The sequence below is a fragment of the Ranitomeya variabilis genome, chromosome 2 (assembly GCF_051348905.1).
Source record: "Ranitomeya variabilis isolate aRanVar5 chromosome 2, aRanVar5.hap1, whole genome shotgun sequence".
NCBI lineage: Eukaryota > Metazoa > Chordata > Amphibia > Anura > Dendrobatidae > Ranitomeya > Ranitomeya variabilis.
The window spans coordinates 420,886,292-420,909,708 of record NC_135233.1 but is presented as its reverse complement, the minus strand read 5'-3'; the positions used below and the strand labels follow the sequence as shown (position 1 = coordinate 420,909,708).

At 49.7% G+C, this 23,417-nt stretch overlaps 1 protein-coding gene across 2 annotated transcripts in view; it reads left to right on the top strand.

The window, feature by feature from the left end:
• Positions 1-23,417, top strand: part of LOC143809537 (uncharacterized) — a 197,113-nt gene that overhangs the window by 141,146 nt on the left and 32,550 nt on the right. For both annotated transcript variants that reach the window (XM_077292591.1, XM_077292594.1), the window contains exon 4: positions 17,054-17,151. In XM_077292591.1, coding sequence (XP_077148706.1) covers positions 17,054-17,119 — 66 coding nt within the window. In that variant the 3' untranslated portion in view covers positions 17,120-17,151. The remainder of the gene's footprint in view (positions 1-17,053; positions 17,152-23,417) is intronic.

The following is a 23,417-nucleotide window of genomic DNA, read 5'->3' as shown; positions in this document are numbered from 1 at the left end:
TACGTGGGCTGTGCAATATACTACGTCAGCTGTGCTATACACTACGTGGGCTGTGCATTGTACAACGTGGGCTGTGCAATATAATACGTGGGCTGTGCAATATAATACGTGGACTGTGCAATATACTACGTGGGCTGTGCAATATAATACGTGGGCTGTGCAATATACTACATGGGCTGTGCAATGTACAACGTGGGCTGTGCAATGTACTACGTGGGCTGTGCAATGTACTACGTGGGCTGTGCAATGTACTACGTGGGCTGTGCAATGTACTACGTGGGCTGTGATATATATTACGTGGGCTGTGCAATATACTACGTGGGCTGTGCAATATACTACGTGGGCTGTGCAATATACTACGTGGGCTGTGCTATATACTACGTGGGCTGTGCAATATACTACGTGGGCTGTGCAATGTACCACGTGGGCTGTGCAATATACTGCGTGGGCTGTGCAATATACTATGTGGGCTGTGCAATATACTACGTGGCCTGTATTATACACTACGTGGCCTGTGTTATACACATACGTGGGCTGTGTTATACACTACGTGGCCTGTGTTATACACTGCGTGCGTGGGCTGTTATATACTATGTGAGCTGTGTTATATGCTACGTAGGCTGTTATAAACTACGTGGCTGTGTTATATGCTATGTGGGCTGTTATACACTCCGTGGGCTGTGCTATATACTACGTGGCTGTGCAATATACTCCGTAGGCTGTTTTATATACCACATGGCTGTGCTGTATACTCCGTGGGCTGTGCTATATACTCCGTGGGCTGTGCTATATACTACGTGGGCTGTGCTATATACTACGTGGGCTGTGCTATATACTACGTGGGCTGTGCTATATACTACGTGGCTGTGCAATATACTACATGGCTGTGCTATTTACTACGTGGGCTGTTATATACTACATGGCCGGCCGCGAACAATCCTGTGTATTCAATGTATTATTCTAAAATCTTCATAAATAAACTACATACATATTCTAGAATACCCGATGCGTTAGAATCGGGCTACCATCTAGAAAATAAAATATTTGGCTTGTGTGTCTCAAAATACAAGTTTCATACTGTCAGTAATATTATTATTATTATTTATTGTTATAGCGCCATTTATTCCATGGCGCTTTACAAGTGAGGAGGGGTATACATAATAAAAACAAGTACAATAATCTTAAACAATACAAGTCATAACTGGTACAGGAGGAGAGAGGACCCTGCCCGCGAAGGCTCACAATCTACAAGGGATGGGTGAGAATACAGTAGGTGAGGATAGAGCTGGTCATGCAGCGATTTGGTTGATCGGTGGTTACTGCAGGTTGTAGGCTTGTCAGAAGAGGTGGGTCTTCAGGCTCTTTTTGAAGGTTTCGATGGTAGGTGAGAGTCTGATGTGTTGTGGTAAAGGGTTCCAGAGTAGGGGTGATACGCGAGAGAAATCTTGTATGTAACCACCGATCAACCAAACCGCTGCATGACCAGCTCTATCCTCACCTACTGTATTATCACCCATCCCTTGTAGATTGTGAGCCTTCGTGGGCAGGGTCCTCTCTCCTCCTGTACCAGTTATGACTTGTATTGTTTAAGATTATTGTACTTGTTTTCATTATGTATACCCCCTCCTCCCATGTAAAGCGCCATGGAATAAATGGCACTATAACAATAAATAATAATAATAATAATAAAGTATACGATCGTGGAAAGAGGAGATAAGAGGGGAGTAGAGAAGGAGATCTTGTGAGGATCGGAGGTTGCGTGTAGGTAAGTACCGGGAGACGAGGTCACAGATGTATGGAGGAGACAGGTTGTGGATGGCTTTGTACGTCATGGTTAGGGTTTTGTAGTGGAGTCTCTGGGCAATGGGGAGCCAGTGCAGGGATTGACAGATGGGAAAGGCCGGGGAATAGCGGGGGGACAGGTGGATTAGTCGGGCAGCAGAGTTTAGAATAGATTGGAGGGGTGCGAGAGTGTTAGAGGGGAGGCCACACAGCAGAAGGTTGCAGTAGTCAAGGCGAGAGATGATGAGGGCATGGACTAGGGTTTTTGCAGATTCTTGGTTGAGGAATGTACGGATTCGTGAAATATTTTTGAGTTGAAGTCGGCAGGAAGTGGAAAGGGCTTGGATATGTGGTTTGAAGGAGAGATCAGCGTCAAGGATTACCCCGAGGCAGCGAGCTTGTGGGACTGGGGAGAGTGGGCAGCCATTTACTGTAATGGATAGGTTCGTTGGGGGCGTCGCGTGAGATGGGGGAAAGATGATGAATTCTGTTTTGTCCATGTTAAGTTTCAGAAATCTAGCGGAGAAGAAGGATGAAATAGTGACAGACATTGAGGGATTCTGGTTAGTAGGGAGGTGATATCTGGTCCAGAGATGTAGATCTGTGTGTCATCAGCATAGAGGTGATACTGAAAGCCATGAGATTCTATGAGCTGTCCCAGGCCAAAGGTGTAAATGGACAAGAGCAGGGGCCCAAGGACTGAACCTTGTGGGACTCCGACAGATAGGGGGCGAGGTGAGGAGGTGGTGTGTGAGTGGGAGATGCTGAATGTCCGGTCTGTTAGGTATGATGAGATCCAGGATAGGGCCAAGTCTGTGATGCGAAGGGATGAGAGGGTCTGTAATAATAGGGAATGGTCCACTGTGTCAAAGGCAGCCGACAGGTCGAGGAGGACAGAGTAGTGTCGCTTGCTCTTGGTGGTTAAGAGGTCATTGGTGACCTTAGTTAGGGCAGTTTCAGTGGAATGGTGTGACCGGAAGCCAGATTGTAAGTGGACAAAGAGGGAGCAAGAAGAGAGATGGGAGGACAGTTCAAGGTAGACATGTTGTTCCAGTAGTTTGGAGGCATAAGGGAGAAGTGATAGAGGGCGATAGCTAGATACAGAGGATGGGTCAAGAGAGGGCTTTTTGAGGATAGGTGTGATGGAGGCATGTTTAAAGCTTGATGGGAAAACACCAGTTGTTAGCGATAGGTTGAAGAGATGGGTTAGGGTTGGGATGAAGACTGTGGTGAGGTTTGGGATGAAGTGGGATGGGAGCGGGTCAAGTGCACAGGTGGTGAGATGCGATTTTGAGAGTAGAGTGGAGAGTCGATCTTCTGTAATGGTGGAGAAGTTGGTTTTGAAGGTGGAGGGCTGGGAAGTCGGGAGGAAGGGCTCTGGGTGTTGTTGACCAAAACTGTCTTTGATGTTATCAATCTTCTGCTTGAAAAATGAGGCAAAGTCTTCAGCTGAGATAAGTGGGGAGGGAGGAGGTGCTGGGGGACGGAGGAGAGAATTGAAGGTGTTGAATAACTGTTTAGGGTTGTGAGACAGAGAGGATATGAGAGATGAGAAGTAGGTTTGTTTAGCTGTGGCGAGTGTGGTCTTGAAAGTAGTGAGGGACTGTTTGAATGCATAAAGTGCTCGTTGGAGTCGGATCTTTTCCATCTGCGCTCAGCAGCCCTGGAAGCTCGCCTCAGTTCTTTGGTCAGGCTGGTGTGCCAGGGTTGTCTGTTGATTTTGTGAGCTTTGGTATGTGTAAGTGGGGCAGCAGATTCCAAAGCTACAGCTATTGTGGTGTTATATAGAGCGACAGCGTCATCTGCATTGTGTAAGAAACTTATGTCTGTGAGAGGGAGGAGGGATTCAGAGAATGAATGTAGGTCAAGATGTTTAAGATTTCTGCAAGGGTGTGAAAGTTTGTGGGGTGGGGATTGTAGACATGGAGTGGTGAGGGAAGAGAATGTGAGAAGGTTGTGGTCAGAGAGAGGAAGAGGTGAGTTAGAGAGGTTAGATAGGGAGCAGAGGCGGGTGAAGATGAGGTCCAGTGTGTGACCATCTTTGTGAGTGGCTGCAGAAGACCATTGAGTGAGGCCGAAGGAGGAAGTGAGAGATAGAAGTTTAGTGGCAGCTGAGAGGGAAGTGTCAATGGGGATGTTGAAGTCGCCCATGATGATGGTGGGGATGTCCGCGGAAAGGAAATGAAGTAGCCAGGTGGTGAAGTGGTCAAAGAAGGTGGTGGCTGGCCCTGGGGGGCAGTAAATGACAGCCAGTTGGAGGTTGGAGGGGGAGTAGATGCGTATAGAGTGAACCTCAAAGGAAGGGGGGGAACAGAGGGTGGCAGTGGGATTGGGGTGAAGGAGCAGTTATCTGACAGGAGAAAACCAACTCCTCCGCCATGTTTGCTGCTGGGGTGGGGTGTGAGAGAAAGGTGGAAGCCACCGTAAGAGAGTGCAGCAGGGGAGGCTGTGTCAGAAGGGGTGAGCCAGGTTTCGGTGATGGCGAGGAATGAAAGTTTGGTAGTAACAAAAAGATCATGGATATAGGAAAGCTTGTTGCAGACAGAGCGAGCGTTCCACAGAGCTCCTGTTAGTGGGACTGGGGAAGCGGGGGCTGGGCGAATGGGTATAAGGTTAGAGAGGTTACGGAAGTTTGTGACAGAGCGTGGATGGGAGGTAGAAATGACTGTGGGAATGTGGTGAGGAGGACCAGGATTTGGAGAGATATCACCAGCAATGAGAAGGAGCAGAGAAAGTGTTAGCAGGTGAGAGCAGGAGAGGGCATGAGGGGACTGTCTGTGTTTGGAGGCAGAGGATTGTATGTTAAGGAACAGTTCTGAAGAGGTGGTGAGATGGATGGGGAGGATTAAAGCAGAGATAAACAGTTCCTTACTTGGTGTGGGGATTAGGGGAGTTAGCAGAAAGTGAAGGATTATAGGGGTGAAAGTGAAAACAAACAGAAACATTGTTTACAGTGACTGGCCAGTTACCTTCAGTTCCCTTCAGGTTCAATTCAGGTTCTAATTCTACTGTTATCTTCACACTTCTAGGAATCACACTGTAGACTAAAGTCATGCAGACTTTAGCTATGCAATATATGTAAAACTAAGTGTATTCAGGTGTGAAGCAGAGATGAGTGGTCTCTGCTCATCTTGGTCAGAGAATTAAAGGTGGACCAGATGCATACAATCAAGCCTGAGTAAACAAGGTCATGAATAACACAGGGTAAGCTGGGGTTAGCTGAAAGGCATACCATGAGAATGCTAGGAGCAGAGGAAAGTCTGTGTGCAAAGCTGGGTGATGTACTATGTGCACTTCATAGACAGACAGCAGGAGAGCAGAAGAGCTGGGTGGATGAACATACCATGAGAATGCTAGGAGCAGAGGAAAGTCTGTGTGCAAAGCTGGGTAATGTATTATGTGCACTTCATAGACAGACAGCAGGAGAGCACACCACATTTAAGTTAAGATTTTAGTAGGTTTCATAATTAACAATAAGGGTTTTAATACCGATCCTCCTTGCTTGCACCGTAAGAAAAAAATGCAGTTATTAGGGGCTGTTACTGCACTATATCATATATCAATCAATCCACAGTTACACCGTGTTTATACAGCTACAGCAGCTCCATATATATCACACTGAGGGATTATACAGCTGCAACACCTCTTGCTGTGGGACTTAACAGGTGCAGCACTTCCCTATGTATCAAACTAATTGGCTACACAACTACTGCACCTCCCTTTATATCTCACTTATTAACTATACAGCTACACTAACTCTCTTTATATCACACTGAGTGACCACCGGAGGAATACTGAATAGTGAGTGCAGCTCTGGAGTATAATACAGGATGTAACTCAGGATCAGTAACGTAATGTATGTACAGTGACTGCACCAGCAGAATAGTGAGTGCAGCTCTGGAGTATAATACAGGAGGTAACTCAGGATTAGTAAAGTAATGTATGTACACAGTGACTGTGCAGCGCCCCAGAGTCCTGGTTGCTGCAGTAATGTTATTCTTTCACCAGGAGGAGTGATATTACGTCTGATGGCACTAAAGGAGTTCATCTTTCCAGGTATCACGGCATCACAACACACTTCATACTCCAATCCACCAGGGAGGCCATGCTCCTATCTAGTAGGGCACTCCTCACAGAAGGGTAAAACTGGTGGTTTGGATAGAAAGTTAGAGAGACGCTGGCTGGGCTTTGCCCAGGCAACACCTGTCAGGCAGACAGGGGGAAAGGAGGAACATCTGAGCTGCAGACAGAGGGTCCCTGTCAGGGGTGGGATCCTGACAGAGGCCTAGCACGAGACAGAAAGGCACGGAGCTGCGCCTGCCCCACGTGCGGCAGTATCCTAAGAAAGGACACGAAGAGAAGTGTATTGTAGAGAGTGAGAAACGAAGTCACAGCACAAGGAGAAATCACCGGGAGGAGTTCTGCCCCGAGACAGGCAGCCTCCTTCTGAGGCGCGTAGCCGGTGGCCAGAACACCGAGGGAGTAATTGACTCTATGCATTACTTCAGAGACCGGCAGGACAGTCAATTCCAAGTTGGCTGCCCGACCTTAATACCTAAGAAGACACGGTGGCAAATTGTGGGGGTCGGGGCGGCTCTAGGGTCCCTATAAACAAGCCTCAGGCCATCCCAGTCAAATGGGTTTGTCCTATCCATACCATCTGGGGGACAGAGAGGAAGAAATAACATCTAGAAGATCTACAAAGGTTGTGAGGACTATCCCGTGGTGCTCAGCAGGGAAGTACTACAACACACAGGCGCTAGTAGGAAGGCTACTGATTTCCACCTGGTTAAGAGAACTCTGGATTTGCCTTCGGACCGGCCGGACTCTGCCTGCCCTGTGAACGGTACTCTGGACTGTGGACGCTGAAGTCTTCAGTAAAAGGTAAAGAGACTGCAACTTTTGTGTCCTCGTTATTTATTGCGCCTTACATCGTCTACCATCACCACCTACACATCTGGGAAGCCCTGGGGACATACTTCACCTGTGGGAAGGTATACCATCTAGCTGCCATAACATCACTCCAGCGGACCGCTAAGCAGCGTCGGTCACCCTGACCGAACACCACAGGTGGCGTCACGAACACCAGACAAACTACACCTTTAATTGGACTCCCCTCAAAAGGGCCACGGATCGGGTCAGGTCACCGTGACATCCCCAGAACCGAGAGGGACCCGGTACCGAGTACCCCATTGCCCTTAACGTGGGGGCGCTCCAAACTTTGGCGTCACGAACAGGATCTACTTAAGCCTGAAAATCGGGTCATGTGTGCCTAAGAACTGTGTCAGAGCTGAATTGGAACTGTGATTTATTGCAAAGACTGTGTATTGCCATTTGCCGCCAAAATTCCTGCCAAAACTGCCGCCATTACAGCGCCACGAGGAGCGCAGGAGAAGAAGAAGGGCGTGGAGTTGTGGGCGTGAACGAACTGAGAAGCGCGAAAAATAATGGCCGCCCAGTCTAAATATCTCTGTACCTTGAGGACGTGTCCGTCAGCAGCCGAGATCCGACCTCCTGATCCTCAATTGCGGGCAGAGACAAAGAAAGCGAAACCGCCCACGAAGGAGATAGCGGGAAAAGGAAAAAGAAGAAGTCAGCCACGTGGAGGACGCCATGGCCAGCCACCCGGAGCCAGAGCGTGGGGTCGGAGCAGAGGACTCCCCCAGCTACTCGGAAGAGCACCGCAGCCAAGCCTTCACCGCTGACACCGACTCCCTACAGATTGGGATCGAGGAATTGATAGATCAACTCCTGAAGATGCAGGTGAAGACCAAGGCCCCGTACCAGGTGGCGCCTGCAGAAGACCTACCACCGCTGACACCACTCCCGACACCATCGCGGTCGCCGCCGCCAGCAGAGCCAGTCAGTATCCAGGACACCGTGGTGGCAGGTAAGCCCGCTGACCCTGCCCCAGTGACTGAGGAACTATTGATAGGCCCCGTCGCAGTGTCACCTCCTTGCAGTACCCGCCACTTGCAGCATTTAGCACCATGGGATCAGGCCACGGGCATGGAGCAATTCCTGAAGGCCCCGATTTCGCCAACCACCCTGCCGGGTGAGGTCTACGTGGAGCGGACTGTGTACCGCTGGGTGAACCCCGGGCCAGACTTCATGGGGTTCCCCGGGGCAGGACCGCACAAAGGGGAGACGGTGGAAGTCCTAAGTTGGGAAGACTACCAGGCCCAGCTTGCTCGACAGTGGGAGGAGAAAGAGGAAAAATACCAGGCCCAACGTGAGGCCCATGACCAACGTGACCTAGCGGTAAAAGCCAAGGCCCGTAAGGACCACACCACTCACCAGGCCCCGCGTAAGCAGGGCACGGTTGTAACCTTCAAGCTCTGGGGAGGATGGGGCTTCATCAAAGAGCAAGGACTGTATGCTGAGGTCTTTGTAAACTGGAGGGACGTGGAATCCCACCTTCGGGAAGGCCACCCAGACCGAGACCTTTACCCGGGAGACATAGTCACCTATACCAGGCACTTCGGGGAAAAAGGCTGGTTTGCCTTAAATGTGCATAAAAGGAAAGACGCTGTAGCACATCCCACGAAAGGCCCGGTTAAATTGTCTCCTGTGGCAACAGCACCACCTTGTGTCCAGGCTACAGCTATTACCAAGACTACGACTGTTACCCCGACGTGTACCATTATCCGGACTACGACGTGTACTGTTGCCACTACTACTACGGTGGTGGCCAGAGAGCTGACTCCAGTGAAGGCTGGTGCTCCGCCTACCCCTGAGAGGAAAACAGTGGGTACTCAGACCCCCAAATGGGATGAGAGACCTCCCTATGTAGTACCAGGCGGTAGCCAATACCCAAAAGGACAACCCCCGCCAGTACTACCTCCAGAGTGGTTTAAATAAACCTCGGAAAACCAAAAAATGTATATAGTTCTTTTAAAACTGTTCATTTCTTCTTTGCTGCTTTTTCAAGTACTGAACCCGTCTAGGGTTAACTCTTAAAGGGATCCCTTTGTTTACCCGGGATCCCTATTGTTTCAAGTTTGCACAAGTTTTCCTGCTTTTATACTAAAGAACATTGGAATCATGGACGGTGAATGATTCACAAACTGCTTCTGTAAATAGTTTGCACCTTCTTAAATGTGCCCTCTACTGGTTTTACATAATAGGCTTTTACAGAGACTGCCTCTTAACAGAAACTGCTGTTAAATTATGCTGTAAAAATAACTGCTTTGCCTTACAGACCTGAAGAAAAACCCGTTGGTGTGGCAGAATTCCGGGTCAGGATTACACGTCTTGTAGCCCACCCAAGACCAATGTTTGGGGGTTCGTAACGGGTCCCTCATATCACGTCATACTGCCTTAAACAAACTTGGAAATTAATGATGTGATAATTTTGCACTACCTCTGAAAAGACTTGGGTTTCCTCTTAAAGGGAATGTTTACTTATTGTACTTGGATAATGCTGCTTTAAGACGTTAGATAGCCATAATGTTTTACATAGTGATAGTATGTAGTTAGGAAGCTAGTGATAAGAAATGTTTGATAAATGTTGAGAGTAAAATGTTTAATGATGTACTTTAAATAAAACTAAGGACAAAAGGAAATTGGAAGAAGGATACAGTCTAGCCTGTAGTGGAGGTGAAACCTGTTCTGAATTTCAATAAAGTGAACCTGTAGGGGTTAGTGAGTCCTCTAGAGAGCCATAGATAGATGGTTAGTAGACTTTGCACTTAGAGAAGAATAAAAATGTTAATTTATTGTTGAGAGATAGCACCTAGTAATTAATAGATAGAATACCTGTACGGGTAATTGTATTTCATAGATAGATAATACCTGTTTCACATTTGCCTTATATACCATGTAAATATGTTCTTGTTTTGCAACGTTCAAGTGTTCTCACCTCCCAAAAAGGGAAGCATTGCTATATTTACTTGTTTACAGCATTCCAAAAATGTGTATGTCTTTTGCTAACATGTATTGTGGTTCTTCTTTTCCCAGTCCCGGAGTACTGGATTTAACGGGGGGGGGGGGGGGGGAGAGTGACACCCCAGAGTCCTGGTTGCTGCAGTAATGTTATTCTTCCACCAGGAGGAGTGATATTACGTCTGATGGCACTAAAGGAGCTCATCTTTCCAGGTATCACGGCATCACAACACACTTCACACTCCAATCCACCGGGGGGGCCATGCTCCTATCTAGTAGGGCACTCCTCACAGAAGGGTAAAACTGGTGGTTTGGATAGAAAGTTAGAGAGATGCTGGCTGGGCTTTGCCTAGGCAACACCTGTCAGGCAGACAGGGGGAAAGGAGGAACATCTGAGCTGCAGACAGAGGGTCTCTGTCAGGGGTGGGATCCTGACAGAGGCCTAGCAAGAGACAGAAAGGCACGGAGCTGCGCCTGCCCCACGTGCGGCAGTATCCTAAGAAAGGACACGAAGAGAAGTATATTGTAGAGAGTGAGAAACGAAGTCACAGCACAAGGAGAAATCACCGGGAGGAGTTCTGCCCCGAGACAGGCAGCCTCCTTCTGAGGCGCATAGCCGGAGGCCAGAACACTGAGGGAGTAATTGACTACTGATTTCCACCTGGTTAAGAGAACTCTGGATTTGCCTTCGGACCGGCCGGACTCTGCCTTCCCTGTGAACAGTACTCTGGACTGTGGATGCTGAAGTCTTCAGTAAAAGGTAAAGAGACTGCAACTTTTGTGTCCTCGTAACATCCCCAGAGGGACCCGGTACCGAGTACCCCATTGCCCTTAACGTGGGGGCGCTCCAACTGCAACAGCAGAATAGTGAGCTCTAGGGTATAATAAAGGATGTAACTCAGGATCAGTAATGTAATGTATGTGCACCGTGACTGCACCAGCAGAATAGTGAGTGCAGCTCTGGAGTATAATACAGGATGTAACTCAGGATCAGTAATGTATGTACACAGTGACTGCACCAGCAGAATAGTGAGTGCAGCTCTGGAGTATAATACAGGATGTAACTCAGGATCAGTAATGTAATGAATGTACTCAGTGACTGCACCAGCAGAATAGTGAGTGCAGCTCTGGGGTATAATACAGGATGTAACTCAGGATCAGTAATGTAATGTATGTACACAGTGACTGCACCAGCAGAATAGTGAGTGCAGCTCTGGAGTATAATACAGGAGGTAACTCAGGATCTGTAATGTAATGCATGTACACAGTGACTGCTCCAGCAGGATAGTGGGTGCAGCTCTGCTCAGCTGCTGCTCATTGTGCTAATTGTGGGTGCGGTCGCTGCTGAACCTGCTGTGTGCTCCTGAGCTCCTGGGAACCACCACCTCTCCGCCCGGGGACCTGCTCTCTCTCTTAACCAGGGAGAGAGTGGGTTTCCTGGGATGAATGAGGGGGCCAAGTCCCGGGCTCCTGCTTCCCGGACCGGGCTGGCGGGGGGCAGAAGGAACCAGCAACCAGCCTGCACATCAGAGGATTCGGGGGTGAGACGATCCACCAGGAGTCGCAGCAATGTGGCTCCTACTCCCCCCCCAGGTCTGCAGAGACCCAGAGAAGTCGCAAGGCTTCCATGGAGGAGAAGCCTGCCAGCGTGCAGGATGGCGGCCCTTCCGGAGGAAAGCTGAGTGCTCACGGAGGTGAGGCCGACCTCACTGAGGAGGGTTGTGCGCTGCAGAGACCCCGGGAGTCTGTGTCCACCTATGCCTCCCAGGTCATGAGCCACCTCCGTGAGTATGAAGAGGCAAGTAAGACATTGAGAAGGCTCCGGGAGAAGCTGTGCTGCACAAGCGCAAAAGCTGCAGGCGCCTCCAGACCCAGGAAGACGCAATTCCAGGCGGAGGTAGGGAGACTGAAGCTTGAAATTAATGACCTGGAGGTAAGAAAAGCGTTTATCCAAGAGAAAAGTGGACCATTTAAAGAAAAATTGCAAAATGAAGACAGATTCAGAGAAATGGCTGATAACAGAGAGCAAAGGCAGATAGGGCTGCAGCCTGTGAGCCAGGTGGATGATGATGATGATGATGATGAGAAGAAGGAGGATAAACAGCAGAAAGCCCCACCTGGCAGCCTGCTTAGTCACTCACAGGCCACGTGCAGCGAGCTCCCTGCTGGACAGGCGACAATGACATCTCATCGCAGTTCTGCTGGCTCTGGGGAGGACAGTGACAACATCGGCCAGGGAGGGGCACTAATGGCAGAGATCAAGCTCCTGGAGTCCCCAGTGTGCCTTCAGAACTTCCATCTTGGTGATGATTTGCCAGAGGAGGCACCTGGGGGCCAGAAGAAAAAAGTAAAGAAGATCAAACCTAAGCTCCAGGAAGCGGTAAGCTATGTGTATGCCCCCCTCCCTGTACCCCCTGAGTCGGCTGCAGGGTCAGCTCGCTGTATAAGCCCCGTTGCCCAGCCCAGCCCGGGCTCTGTTGTGGATCCGGTGCAAAGGCACGGGGAGATTACAAAGCACGGTAGTGAGGCGCAGAGCTCCGTCTCTGCTTGTAGTAGCGGGGATGTAGCAGCAGGTGCATCAGCCGAGAGGCTGGACAGTGAGGGCGGCCCAGCGGCGGGTGAAAAATCAGGCCATGATACTGTGGTGCGCTCCCCAGTGGGAGGGGGGAGCAGCCCGGTGTCAGGGGCAGCTCCGGTAGCCTCGGTGCCACTTAGTTGAGAAGCGGCGGCAGTGTGAGGGGGTTACTGGGGCTGGGCGTTCCGGTCCTCCCACCAAAGTCCTGTCCTGTGTTGGCGCCGCTGGTCAACAAGATGCTGATATAAAGGATCAGTGGCGCACCACAGCGGTGAAAGATCAGCGGCGCCTGGTATCAGCAGTAAAGCAGCGGAAAATATCTGATGATGCGGAGGGCACACGTAAGACCAGGGGTGAGGTTGCCTACAGTTCTGTGGAGGAGACTCAGCCCCTTGTGCCTGATGATGCGGAGGTCAAAGTATCACCCCCTGTTGTCACTGGTCCAGCAGGAGTGAATGTGATGGTGGGTATGGATGAGGAAAACTCTTTGTCTAGTGGTGTGGTTGCTGGATTGGTAGCGGGTGAGGGGGTTATGGAGGTGGATAATAGTGATGCTGTTGGTATGGATGTGGTCACTGGTCCGGTTGCCCCCCCCGGTGGTGACAGCACCTGTCAGGAGTTTTGCCGCTGTCACCTCCGGGGAAAATAGGGCATCCTCCTCGTCTCCGGGCTCTGGGGACGGCATGTTGCAACGGCGTCTCCTGGAGGCTCTAAAGAAGGGAGAGAGATCACTAATGGTAGAGGGTCGAGAGGTTGATCTATCCTTCTGGATAGAGAGGCATGGCCTCGGGGCCTTCCGAGAGCAAAGAGGGGGGATACAGTGTGGTCCTTCCCAACAGCTGGGCCGGGTAGTGTGCGTAGGAATGTGTGGTCTGTCTTCGGTGGAAGGGCAGTGATGCGTGTCCTCCAAGGTCTAAAGTTGTGGAGCTCCTGCTGAGGATGGGCTTCAAGGCGATTGACATCTATGCCTTGATACATCCTTATTCCACACCTGAGTTTGATGTCAGCTTTGTTCGGCCGGAGGGGCTTGAGCTCTTCTGGTCGAACTATGAGTTGGCAAAAAATGAGCCTGGCTGGGGAGACTTTGCCGTTCAGGTGGTGCCTCGCCAAAACCAAGTCAAGAAAGTGACCGTGATGACTTGTAACGAGTCACTTTCTTGTTATGACATCATGACGTGGCTTGGCCGCTATGGAGAGGTGGTAGAAATGCCAAAGAAAAACCGTGACGAGTTTGGTATCTGGTCAGGGGCCTGGACGTTTATGGTAAAACTGAAGCGTTCAGGTGGTACGGTTGCCCACATACCATCATCTGCCTTCCTGGGTAGGGATCGTATCCTGGTCTTCTACCAGGGGCAACTGAAGCTCTGTCACAGGTGCGGCGACCCTACACACTTCAGCGCAAACTGCACTGTGCAGAAGTGTGCATTGTGTGGGGATATCGGCCATCTTGCTGCATCTTGTGTGGAGATTAGGTGCCACCTGTGTGGTGAGTTAGGTCACCCATTCAGCCGTTGTCCTCGCTCCTTCGCTAACGCAGTCGTGACCCCGGTGGGAGAAAGCCGTGAGGCTGATTCTGCTGGGGAAGGGACTAGCAGGGGTGAGGGAGCTGAGGGGCCAAGGAAGAACAGCAATAAAAAGACGCCTGCCCTGCTAAGGCGTCTAGACAAGCGCAGACAGGATAGGGAGCTAGGCAAGCCTCGGGCTACTGGTCCGTCCTCTGTTCTTGACGCCAGTCTTGCTGCTGAGGCCCCGAGGGATGATGAGTTGGATGAGGAGGTCAGGAGGATCCACAGGGAGGAAACCGCCACTGCCTCCGAATCCTCCCATTATGAAAGTATGGATGAGGATAATAGGCAGTGGCTAGAGGACAAGCATAAGCTCGGCACCAAAAAGAAGAGAAAGTAGGGAGATAAAAAATCTCCCGCTCTGACCAAGGTATCTAAGGAAGGAAAAACCGACTCCCCTTTGGTTGGTCTTTCTAACCGGTTCCAAGCCCTTGAAAACATCTCTTCCTCTGAGGAAGCTGAGGGTGAGGTTCTGGCTTTGGCGGGGCTCACAGGGGACGCCGAGTCTCCTTCTTCGGGGAATGTAAGATCCTTGGAGGGAGGGACTGGCCCAGAGTCCGAAGACGAGGACGAGAAAAGTAAAAAACACGTGGGAATGGATACCTCATTGTCATTAAAGAGGGGGAAGGATTCCTCCTCTGAGGCAGAGGATAAGGGTAGTGGGAAAAAGAAAGCCATCTAACTCAATCACCAATGATGGCGGAACCCACTCCGTTGACGCTGGCGTCCATTAATGTCCCCAGCATAAAGTCAAATACAGCTAGATTTGCGGCCTTTGATTTTCTCAGCCGGGTTGAAGCTGACATTTTCTTTTTGCAAGAGACCAGGCTGCCAAACATGGCAGATGTGTTTAAAGCTAAGAGGGAGTGGAGACTCGGGCCCTCCTATTGGTCTCTTGCGGCCGAGCCGTATAGCGGAGTGGCGGTCCTTTTTACCGCACCGGTGGAATGCCAACGGGTTATTGAGTTAGAAATGGGGAGGTGCCTGATCTTAGATGTCCTCATGAAGGGACGAGAGCTCCGGCTCATCAACATCTATGGTCCCCAATCTAAGTGGGACCGGAAGAGTCTCTTTATGAGGATCAAGCCCTATTTTTTTACAAGTTGGCAGGTTGTCTTTGGAGGGGACTTCAATGCTGTCACGAGGCCCCGAGATAGAGGAGGTTCCAGAGGTAAGCTGACTTATGATAGCGTCGCCCTTAATAGTATAGCTAGTGAGGCTCGCCTGGTGGATGTCCACATTCGGCACACCCCAGGCCACGAGGGGTTCACCTATCATAGAGGTAACTTGTCACGATATGGTATGAAATATCATAAGTTAGTTTTCTTGCTAGCCTGCGGGGGCTAAACCCCCCCTCTCTCTGGTTCGCTTTGCTTCCCTGTGAGTTTCTGAATCTAAGGGTACTGTCACACAGTGCAATTTTGATCGCTACGACGGCACGATTCGTGACGTTGCAGCGTCGTATATTTATCGCTCCAGCGTCGTAGACTGCGGTCACACGTTGCAATGCACAATGCTGGAGCGATAATTTCATGATGTATTTGCGATGTAGAAGCCGTTGGTTACTGTGCGCACATCGTATACAACCTGTGTCACACGATGCAATCATGCCGCCACAGCGGGACACTAGACGACGAAAGAAAGTTTCAAACGATCTGCTACGACGTACGATTCTCAGCGGGGATCCGGATCGCAGGAGCGTGTCAGACACAACGATATCGTAAATGCATCGCTGGAACGTCACGAATCGTGCCGTTGTAGCGATCAAAATTGCACTGTGTGACAGTACCCTAAGGCAGAAGGGGGTTTTATGGCCGTGCCATAAATTCCAGGCTCTGAAGAAAGTTACTCGCCCCCTCCCAACTGCTCTAGCTGGAACTGTTAGAGAAGATTCCGGAATCATGGAAGTCTTTTGTTCCATTTTTGTAAGATATTAGGCAGACGATGTAAGATAGGAAAATGGTAGATATATCTTCTTATTCTCCCTCGGTGGATCTACGCATCACTCTAAACACGGGCGTCTAACTCCATCGGGTGAAGAAGTAGGGATTGCTCTGTAAATAATAGGACATATTTGATCTCATTAGAAAGCCCACGGTAATCTGAGATGAATGCTGGGTTTGTTACGACTAGGATAGGTTCAGTAGCGGAATTACAAGTCTTAGAAAGATTTAGCTTATACTTAGTCAGAATGTAGAGAGAGGATTGTCTGGATAAGCCAGCCTTTCTGTGATGTCACTAGCTGCAGGTTTTAAGTTTGTGGCAGGATCCCCTGCTCAGTCTTCTTGTTATTTCCTGTGAGCCCTGAGCACGTCCAATGAGCTGGGACGTATGGTTGCCTGCAATGCAATGATCTGAGAATATGTGAGTGTTATCTTTTCTTCATTTAATCCTTTTATTTTCATACTTACCTTGTACATATTTGCAATTGTCTCATTTGTAACATCTTTGTAAAATATTTTGATAAAGCACTGCCTACATTTTGGTGGGGTATATTATTTCATGCCAGTTCTTTCTCCCTGCTCTAAAAACGTACCCTGTCTCTTGAAGGGAAATTACGCTACTGTGTTGGGTTAGCTTCGGACCCGTTGAATCGAGGCTGGTGGCAGCTTACCGTGTGCAGGCCATTGGGTGTTGTAGCGACTGCGGCATTGATAATTATTGTTCCTGCCTGAGTGGGAGTAGTTATCGCGTCGCTGCAGCGTGCCCAATAGCCAGTACATAGCAGGCAGCCCTTCTGGCGACTAATTACCCTAGGTGCAGTACCTAATCTGACCTGAGGGTAAGGGGGGCGCCAGAGAGCTGCACGTGTTAAGTGGAACTGTAAGCGGGATATACACAAATCCCTGCAGTTCATGGTATATTAAAGAGCAGTGGGATACCTAAAATAAGCCCCTGCTGTAAACTAAGAAGTCAATAACCTGGTGTGTGGGTTTTTTATCACATTGTGGCAGTGGAGGGATAACTAAGATAAGCCTCCCTGCACATGTGATAGCCGTCTGTTGGTCTAAAGTCACCCCAATCCGTGACATATTGGTGGCAGTGGTCAGGAATCCCTGTGGATTTCGTGACAAACTGCTGGCCGCGGCTAAGGGATCTTGACAGTCACGGTGTGAATCGTGATATAACTGTAGGTCCAGAATAGATAGGTTTTATTTAAAGGAGGAAGCTGTCTCTTCAGCAGTGTCTGTTGTTGAGGTGGAGTTCTCCGACCACTGTTTAATTTTGTTTTCTCTGAATGTTACAGAGACCCTCCAGATGGGAAGAGGCTTTTGGAGGCTCAATTCGTCGCTCTTGGAAGAAGCGGAGATAAGACAGTCCTTTGAGGATTTTCTTCAGAGCCAGGTACCCTTACTGGATCTTTGTAGTAGTAAGTCAGAGTGGTGGGAGATGTTCAAGGAAAGGGTGGCGAGATTCTTCCGCCAGCTCTCGAACTTCAGGAATCTGAGCAGGTACCGCCTGTATCAGGGTCTGAGGAGGAAACTCGAACATCTTGTCTCAACTGGAGGTAGCCGCGAGGAGATCTCCAGAGTGAAATCTTTGCTTATGAGGTGTCAGCACGATAGACACGCATCTTTGGTTTTTGAGAGGGATTACGGGAAGTACCGCTCACCCAACCCTTACAGAAACTGCAGTGAATAGTAAAGTGGTTACAGGACTGGTCGACACTACGGGGTCCCTGAGGCGATCCAGATCAGGGATCCTGGAGGTTGTCAGATCCGTCTACTCGCACCTCTTGGGGAAGAGGGATCTTGATTGGGATGAGATGTCGGCTTTCCTGGCTGAAGCCATCCCCGAACCAGGGGTAGACCCCTCTCTTGACGTTTTGACAGAAATGATCAGGGAAGAGGAAGTTCAGATGGCGATTGAAGGGCTTGCCCCCAAAAAATTGCCTGGTCCAGATGGCTTAACATCTGAATTCTATAAGACCTTTAAGGACGTTTTGGTTCCCCTCTTGACTGAGGTATTCAATGAGTGTCTTTCCTCGGGCACTCTGCCGAAGTCAATGAGGAGGTCTGCTCTGATCATCTTGTCAAAGGGTAAGGACTCATCTTGCATTGAGAATTGGCATCCCATAGTGCTTCTCAATGCAGACAGGAAGGTTCTGGCAAAGGTGCTGTTTAATCGGCTGGTGAAATTTGCACCCCGACTCCTTTCGGAGGCCCAGCATTGCTCTGTTCCAGGCCGCAGCACATTTAGTGCTGTGCTCTGTGTCCGAGAGGCAGTGGAGCAGGGTAGGGCTGCTCACTGGAAGGGGTACATGCTGTCACTAGACCAGGCAAAAGCGTTTGATCGGGTTAATCACGAGAACCTCTGGTCCGTCCTTCTGAGATATCGCCTGCCGGGGGGGTTTGTTGATTGGCTTAAGACCTTGTACAGTGGGGCAGAGAGTTTCCCGCTTGTGAATGGTTGGATTGGCAGCTCTTTTGAGGTTGGGTCCGGTGTTCGCCAGGGTTGTCCCTTGAGCCCGCTGCTGTACGTGTTTGCGATTGACCCTCTTGTTAGGAGGGTGGAGCGTGGACCGTTGGCCGGGATCGGGATGGACCAGGCAGCACCGGAGGCCACTCTGAGGGTGGTGGCGTATGCTGATGATGTCACCGTGTTTGTTTCCTCTCACGAGGAGGCAGGGTGGCTGATGTCAGAGGTAGATCGCTACTCGGAGGCATCCGGGTCCAAGATCAACCGGGATAAGTGTGAGAGTCTCTGGCTGGGAGGAGGAGATCCTTGTTTTGATCTCCCGGACACCCTTCCAGGACCCAAAATCTCTGCAAAAATCCTTGGCATCGAATTTGGCCAGGGGGATTACCCCAAACAAAATTGGGACAGCAGGCTAGAGATCGCCACTCAGAAAGTGAACCAATGGAAGGGTTGGTCTTTGACCCTAAGGGAAAGGGTAAACCTGATCAAAACTTACCTGCTCCCTTTACTGATTTATCTGGGCAGTGTGTGCATCTTGCCGGAATCTCTCTGGACTCGGGTCTACAGTTTGTTCTTCCAACTGTTATGGGGGAATAGACTGAACCTGGTCAAGAGGGAGGTTACTTAACCTACAAGGAGACTAGGAGGGTTGGGTATGGTCAACTCTGTGGTATTCCTTGTGGATACCTTCATTAAGATCAATATTGCAAACCTCTGGAAAGAGAGGGCTCTTCCATGGGTATTCTCCTGTAGGGGATGGTTTCAGCCTTTCTTCCAGGAATGGGAGACAGGAGGGCAAGTGAAGGATCTTCGCACACCGCATGAACATTTTCCGGCTTACGTTACCTTGGTTCTGTGTGTGTGAGGGACAATCTGAAGTGTAGGAGCTCTGAGGACAGGAATTGTCCTCGGGAGCATTGTGGTACCTTGCTGGAAAGCATGGACCACTTCCTGCTTCATTGTCCCTTCAACACAGAGGTGTACAACAGGGTGGGCGCCTTCATTGGTTGGTCTCGGCTGCCCGGTTTCTCCTATGCGGAATGGGCCTATGGAGCATTCGGAGACCTTGGTGGTCGGGACCGCTGCACCTTATTTCTAGTTAGCGCAGTGGTTAGGTATCACACGTGGAACGCACGGTGCTTAGTATCGACGCAACGAAAAATCCTCCCCGTGGACGAGGTGTTTAGGTCCCTACTCGGTGACCTGGTGAAGGTGCGCTCTCTTGAGTATGGGAGACTGGGCACACGGAGGGCCGCTCTCCTCTGGAGGGGCTTTTCTTTTAGTGTGCCCTAGTCTGGTCATCTCCTTTCCTGGTGGTGGGCTGCTGCTGACACTGTAGATTTTTGTTTTGTTTGATCATTATACAGTGATGTAGGGCTGCAGGCGCCGAACTTGGGATTCGTGAGTTGTGATTATTGTGGTGTGTGCTGCTGTATATATTGTATATATTGTATATGGGGATATAGATTTGGGTGTAGGTGTTAGGTTGGGTGGTGGGAAAGGGGGGAGGTGGGTTTATCTTGTGGGACTATGGGACACTGGGTTGTTTGGGGGAAAACTGGCACTGCCTGATCTGGCCTATGGACGTTGGACATAGACTGAGGCATGAGACGCAGGACCAGCTCTCAGGTCAGTGAGGAGGTTGGGAATGGAGGATAGCTTAGTATTGTATATATTTGTGGTTATTTTATTTAAAACTAGAAAAAAAAAAAAAAGTTCATGTATATATTTTGTTTGCCATTGTTTCTTTTATTTGGTGACCGGACCAGAAGGTCAAAGTAGTTATTGTTCTGTATATACTGTATAATATGTGTGAGAGGAGAGAATGAGCGGCTGGACCAGTGTTCAGTATACTGATTATTTTCTGGCTAATATTTTTTGTTATGTTTTCCGCTATTATTATTGTTACGTTTTTCATTTTTATAATAAAAGATCTACAGGAGGTAACTAAGGATCAGTAATGTAATGTATGTACACAGTAACTACACCAGCAGAATAGTGAGTGCAGCTCTGGGGTATAATACAGGATGTAACTCAGGATCTGTAATGTATGTACACAGTGACTGCACCAGCAGAATAGTGAGTGCAGTTCTGGAGTATAATACAGGAGGTAACTAAGGATCAGTAATGTAATGTATGTACACAGTGACTGCACCAGCAGAATAGTGAGTGCAGCTCTGGGGAATAATACAGGAGGTAACTAAGGATCAGTAATGTAATGTATGTACACACTGGGGCAGCACGGTGGCGCAGTGGATAGCACTGTAGCCTTGCAGCGCTGGAGTCCTGGGTTCTAATCCCACCAAGGACAACATCTGCAAAGAGTTTGTATGTTTTCTCCGTGTTTGCGTGGGTTTTCTCCGGGCACTCCTGTTTCCTTCCACATTCCAAAGACATACTGATAGGGAATTTAGATTGTGAGCCCCATCGGGGACAGTGATGGTAATGTGTGCAAACTGTAAAGCGCTGCAGAATATGTTAGCGCTATATAAAAATAAAGATTATTATTATTAACTGCACCAGCAGAATAGTGAGTGCATCTCTGGGGTATAATACAGGATGTAACTCAGGATCAGTAGTGTAATATACGTACGTACACAGTGACTGCACCAGCAGAATAGTGAGTGCAGCTCTGGAGGTATCTCGGGATCAGTAATGTAATGCAGTGATTTTCAACCAGTGTTCCGCGGCACACTAGTGTGCCGCGACACATGGTCGGGTGTGCCGCGGGGAAAGTTCCCCAAACTATGGTGCCCCCTTTGTTTTGTTCCCCAGCAATGCGCAGCGATGCGCAGTCACGGAATAACACACGCGCGAACTTTGAACGCTCGCGCGACTTAATGACGTCACCGAGGCCGGCGTGTCATCCTGAGAGCGGAGAGACTCTCGCTTTTGCCCGCCGCCAAGGTAATGCCCGCCAATAATGCTGTGTATAATCATTAACCCCTTCCGGACCCATGACGCCACGTAGGCGTCTTGAAAGTCGGTGCCAATCCGACCCATGACGCCTATGTGGCGTCATGGAAAGATCGCGTCCCTGCAGATCGGGTGAAAGGGTTAACTCCAATTTCACCCGATCTGCAGGGACAGGGGGAGTGGTACTTCAGCCCAGGGGGGGTGGCTTCACCCCCCGTGGCTACGATCGCTCTGATTGGCTGTTGAAAGTGAAACAGCCAATCAGAGCGATTTGTAATATTTCACCTATGAAAATGGTGAAATATTACAATCCAGCCATGGCCGATGCTGCAATAGCATCTGCCATGGCTGGAGACCCTGATCTGCCCCCCCCCCCACCGCCACCGATCGCCTCCCCAGTCGTCCTTTCTGCCCCGATCTCCTGTCCGCTCCCCCGGTCCTCCGATCCCCCCCCCCCCCCGTGTTCCGATCCCACCCCCCATACTTACCTAGCGCCGATGTCCCTCCCAGTGTCCGGCCGTCTTCTCCATGGGCGCCGCCATCTTGGAAAATGGCGGGCGCATGCGCAGTGCGCCCGCCGAATCTGCCGGCCGGCAGATTCGTTCCTGTACATTTTGGTCGCTGTGATAAGTTCTATCACAGCGATCAAATTAAAAAAAATTGTAAATAAACCCCCCCCTTTATCACCCCCATAGGTAGGTGTTATGACCCCAATGGCGAGGGTCTCAGAGGAACGTGGAAGTCTGCAGAATACAAAAATCCAGCTCATAGGGCAGTGGTAACTGGGTTGACCATATATCTACTCCTAACGCCAACACTAGAAGTAGCCGGGGATCATTCCTACGTTGATTCTAGATGACACGCGCCAGCCGGAGAATCTAGCTACCCCTAGTAGAGGAAAACAAAGACCTTTCTTGCCTCCAGAGAAGGGGACCCCAAAGCTGGATAGAAGCCCCCCACAAATAATGACGGTGAGGTAAGAGGAAATGACAAACACAGAAATGAACCAGGTTTAGCACAGAGAGGCCCGCTTACTGATAGCAGAAATAAGAAAGGTAACTTATATGGTCAACAAAAACCCTATCAAAATCCACACTGGAAATTCAAGAACCCCCGAACCGTCTAACGGTCCGGGGGGAGAACACCAGCCCCCTAGAGCTTCCAGCAAAGGTCAGGATATAGATTTGGAACAAGCTGGACAAAAATACAAAACCAAAACAAATAGCAAAAAGCAAAAGGCAGACTTAGCTGATATAACTGGAACCAGGATCAGTAGACAAGAGCACAGCAGACTAGCTCTGATAACTACGTTGCCAGGCATTGAACTGAAGGTCCAGGGAGCTTATATAGCAACACCCTAACTAACGACCCAGGTGAGGATAAAAGGAATGACAGAAAAACCAGAGTCAAAAAACTAGTAACCACTAGAGGGAGCAAAAAGCAAATTCACAACAGTACCCCCCCCTTAGTGAGGGGTCACCGAACCCTCACCACGACCACCAGGGCGATCAGGATGAGCGGCATGAAAGGCACGAACTAAATCGGCCGCATGAACATCAGAGGCGACCACCCAGGAATTATCCTCCTGACCATAGCCCTTCCACTTGACCAGGTACTGAAGCCTCCGCCTGGAGAGGCGAGAATCCAAGATCTTCTCCACCACGTACTCCAACTCGCCCTCAACCAACACCGGAGCAGGAGGCTCAGCAGAAGGAACTACAGGCACAATGTACCGCCACAACAAGGACCTATGAAATACATTGTGAATAGCAAACGACACAGGAAGATCCCGACGAAAAGATACAGGATTAAGGATTTCCAATATCTTGTAAGGCCCAATAAAACGAGGTTTAAATTTGGGAGAGGAGACCTTCATAGGAACAAAGCGGGAAGAAAGCCACACCAAATCCCCAACGCGTAGTCGGGGACCCACACCGCGGCGGCGGTTGGCAAAGCGCTGAGCCTTCTCCTGTGACAACTTCAAGTTGTCCACCACATGATTCCAGATCTGCTGCAACCTATCCACCACAGAATCCACCCCAGGACAGTCAGAAGGCTCCACATGACCCGAAGAAAAGCGAGGATGGAAACCAGAGTTGCAGAAAAAAGGCGAAACCAAGGTGGCGGAACTAGCCCGATTATTAAGGGCAAACTCAGCCAACGGCAAGAATGTCACCCAATCGTCCTGATCAGCAGAGACAAAACACCTCAAATAAGCCTCCAAAGTCTGATTGGTTCGCTCCGTCTGTCCATTAGTCTGAGGATGGAAAGCAGAC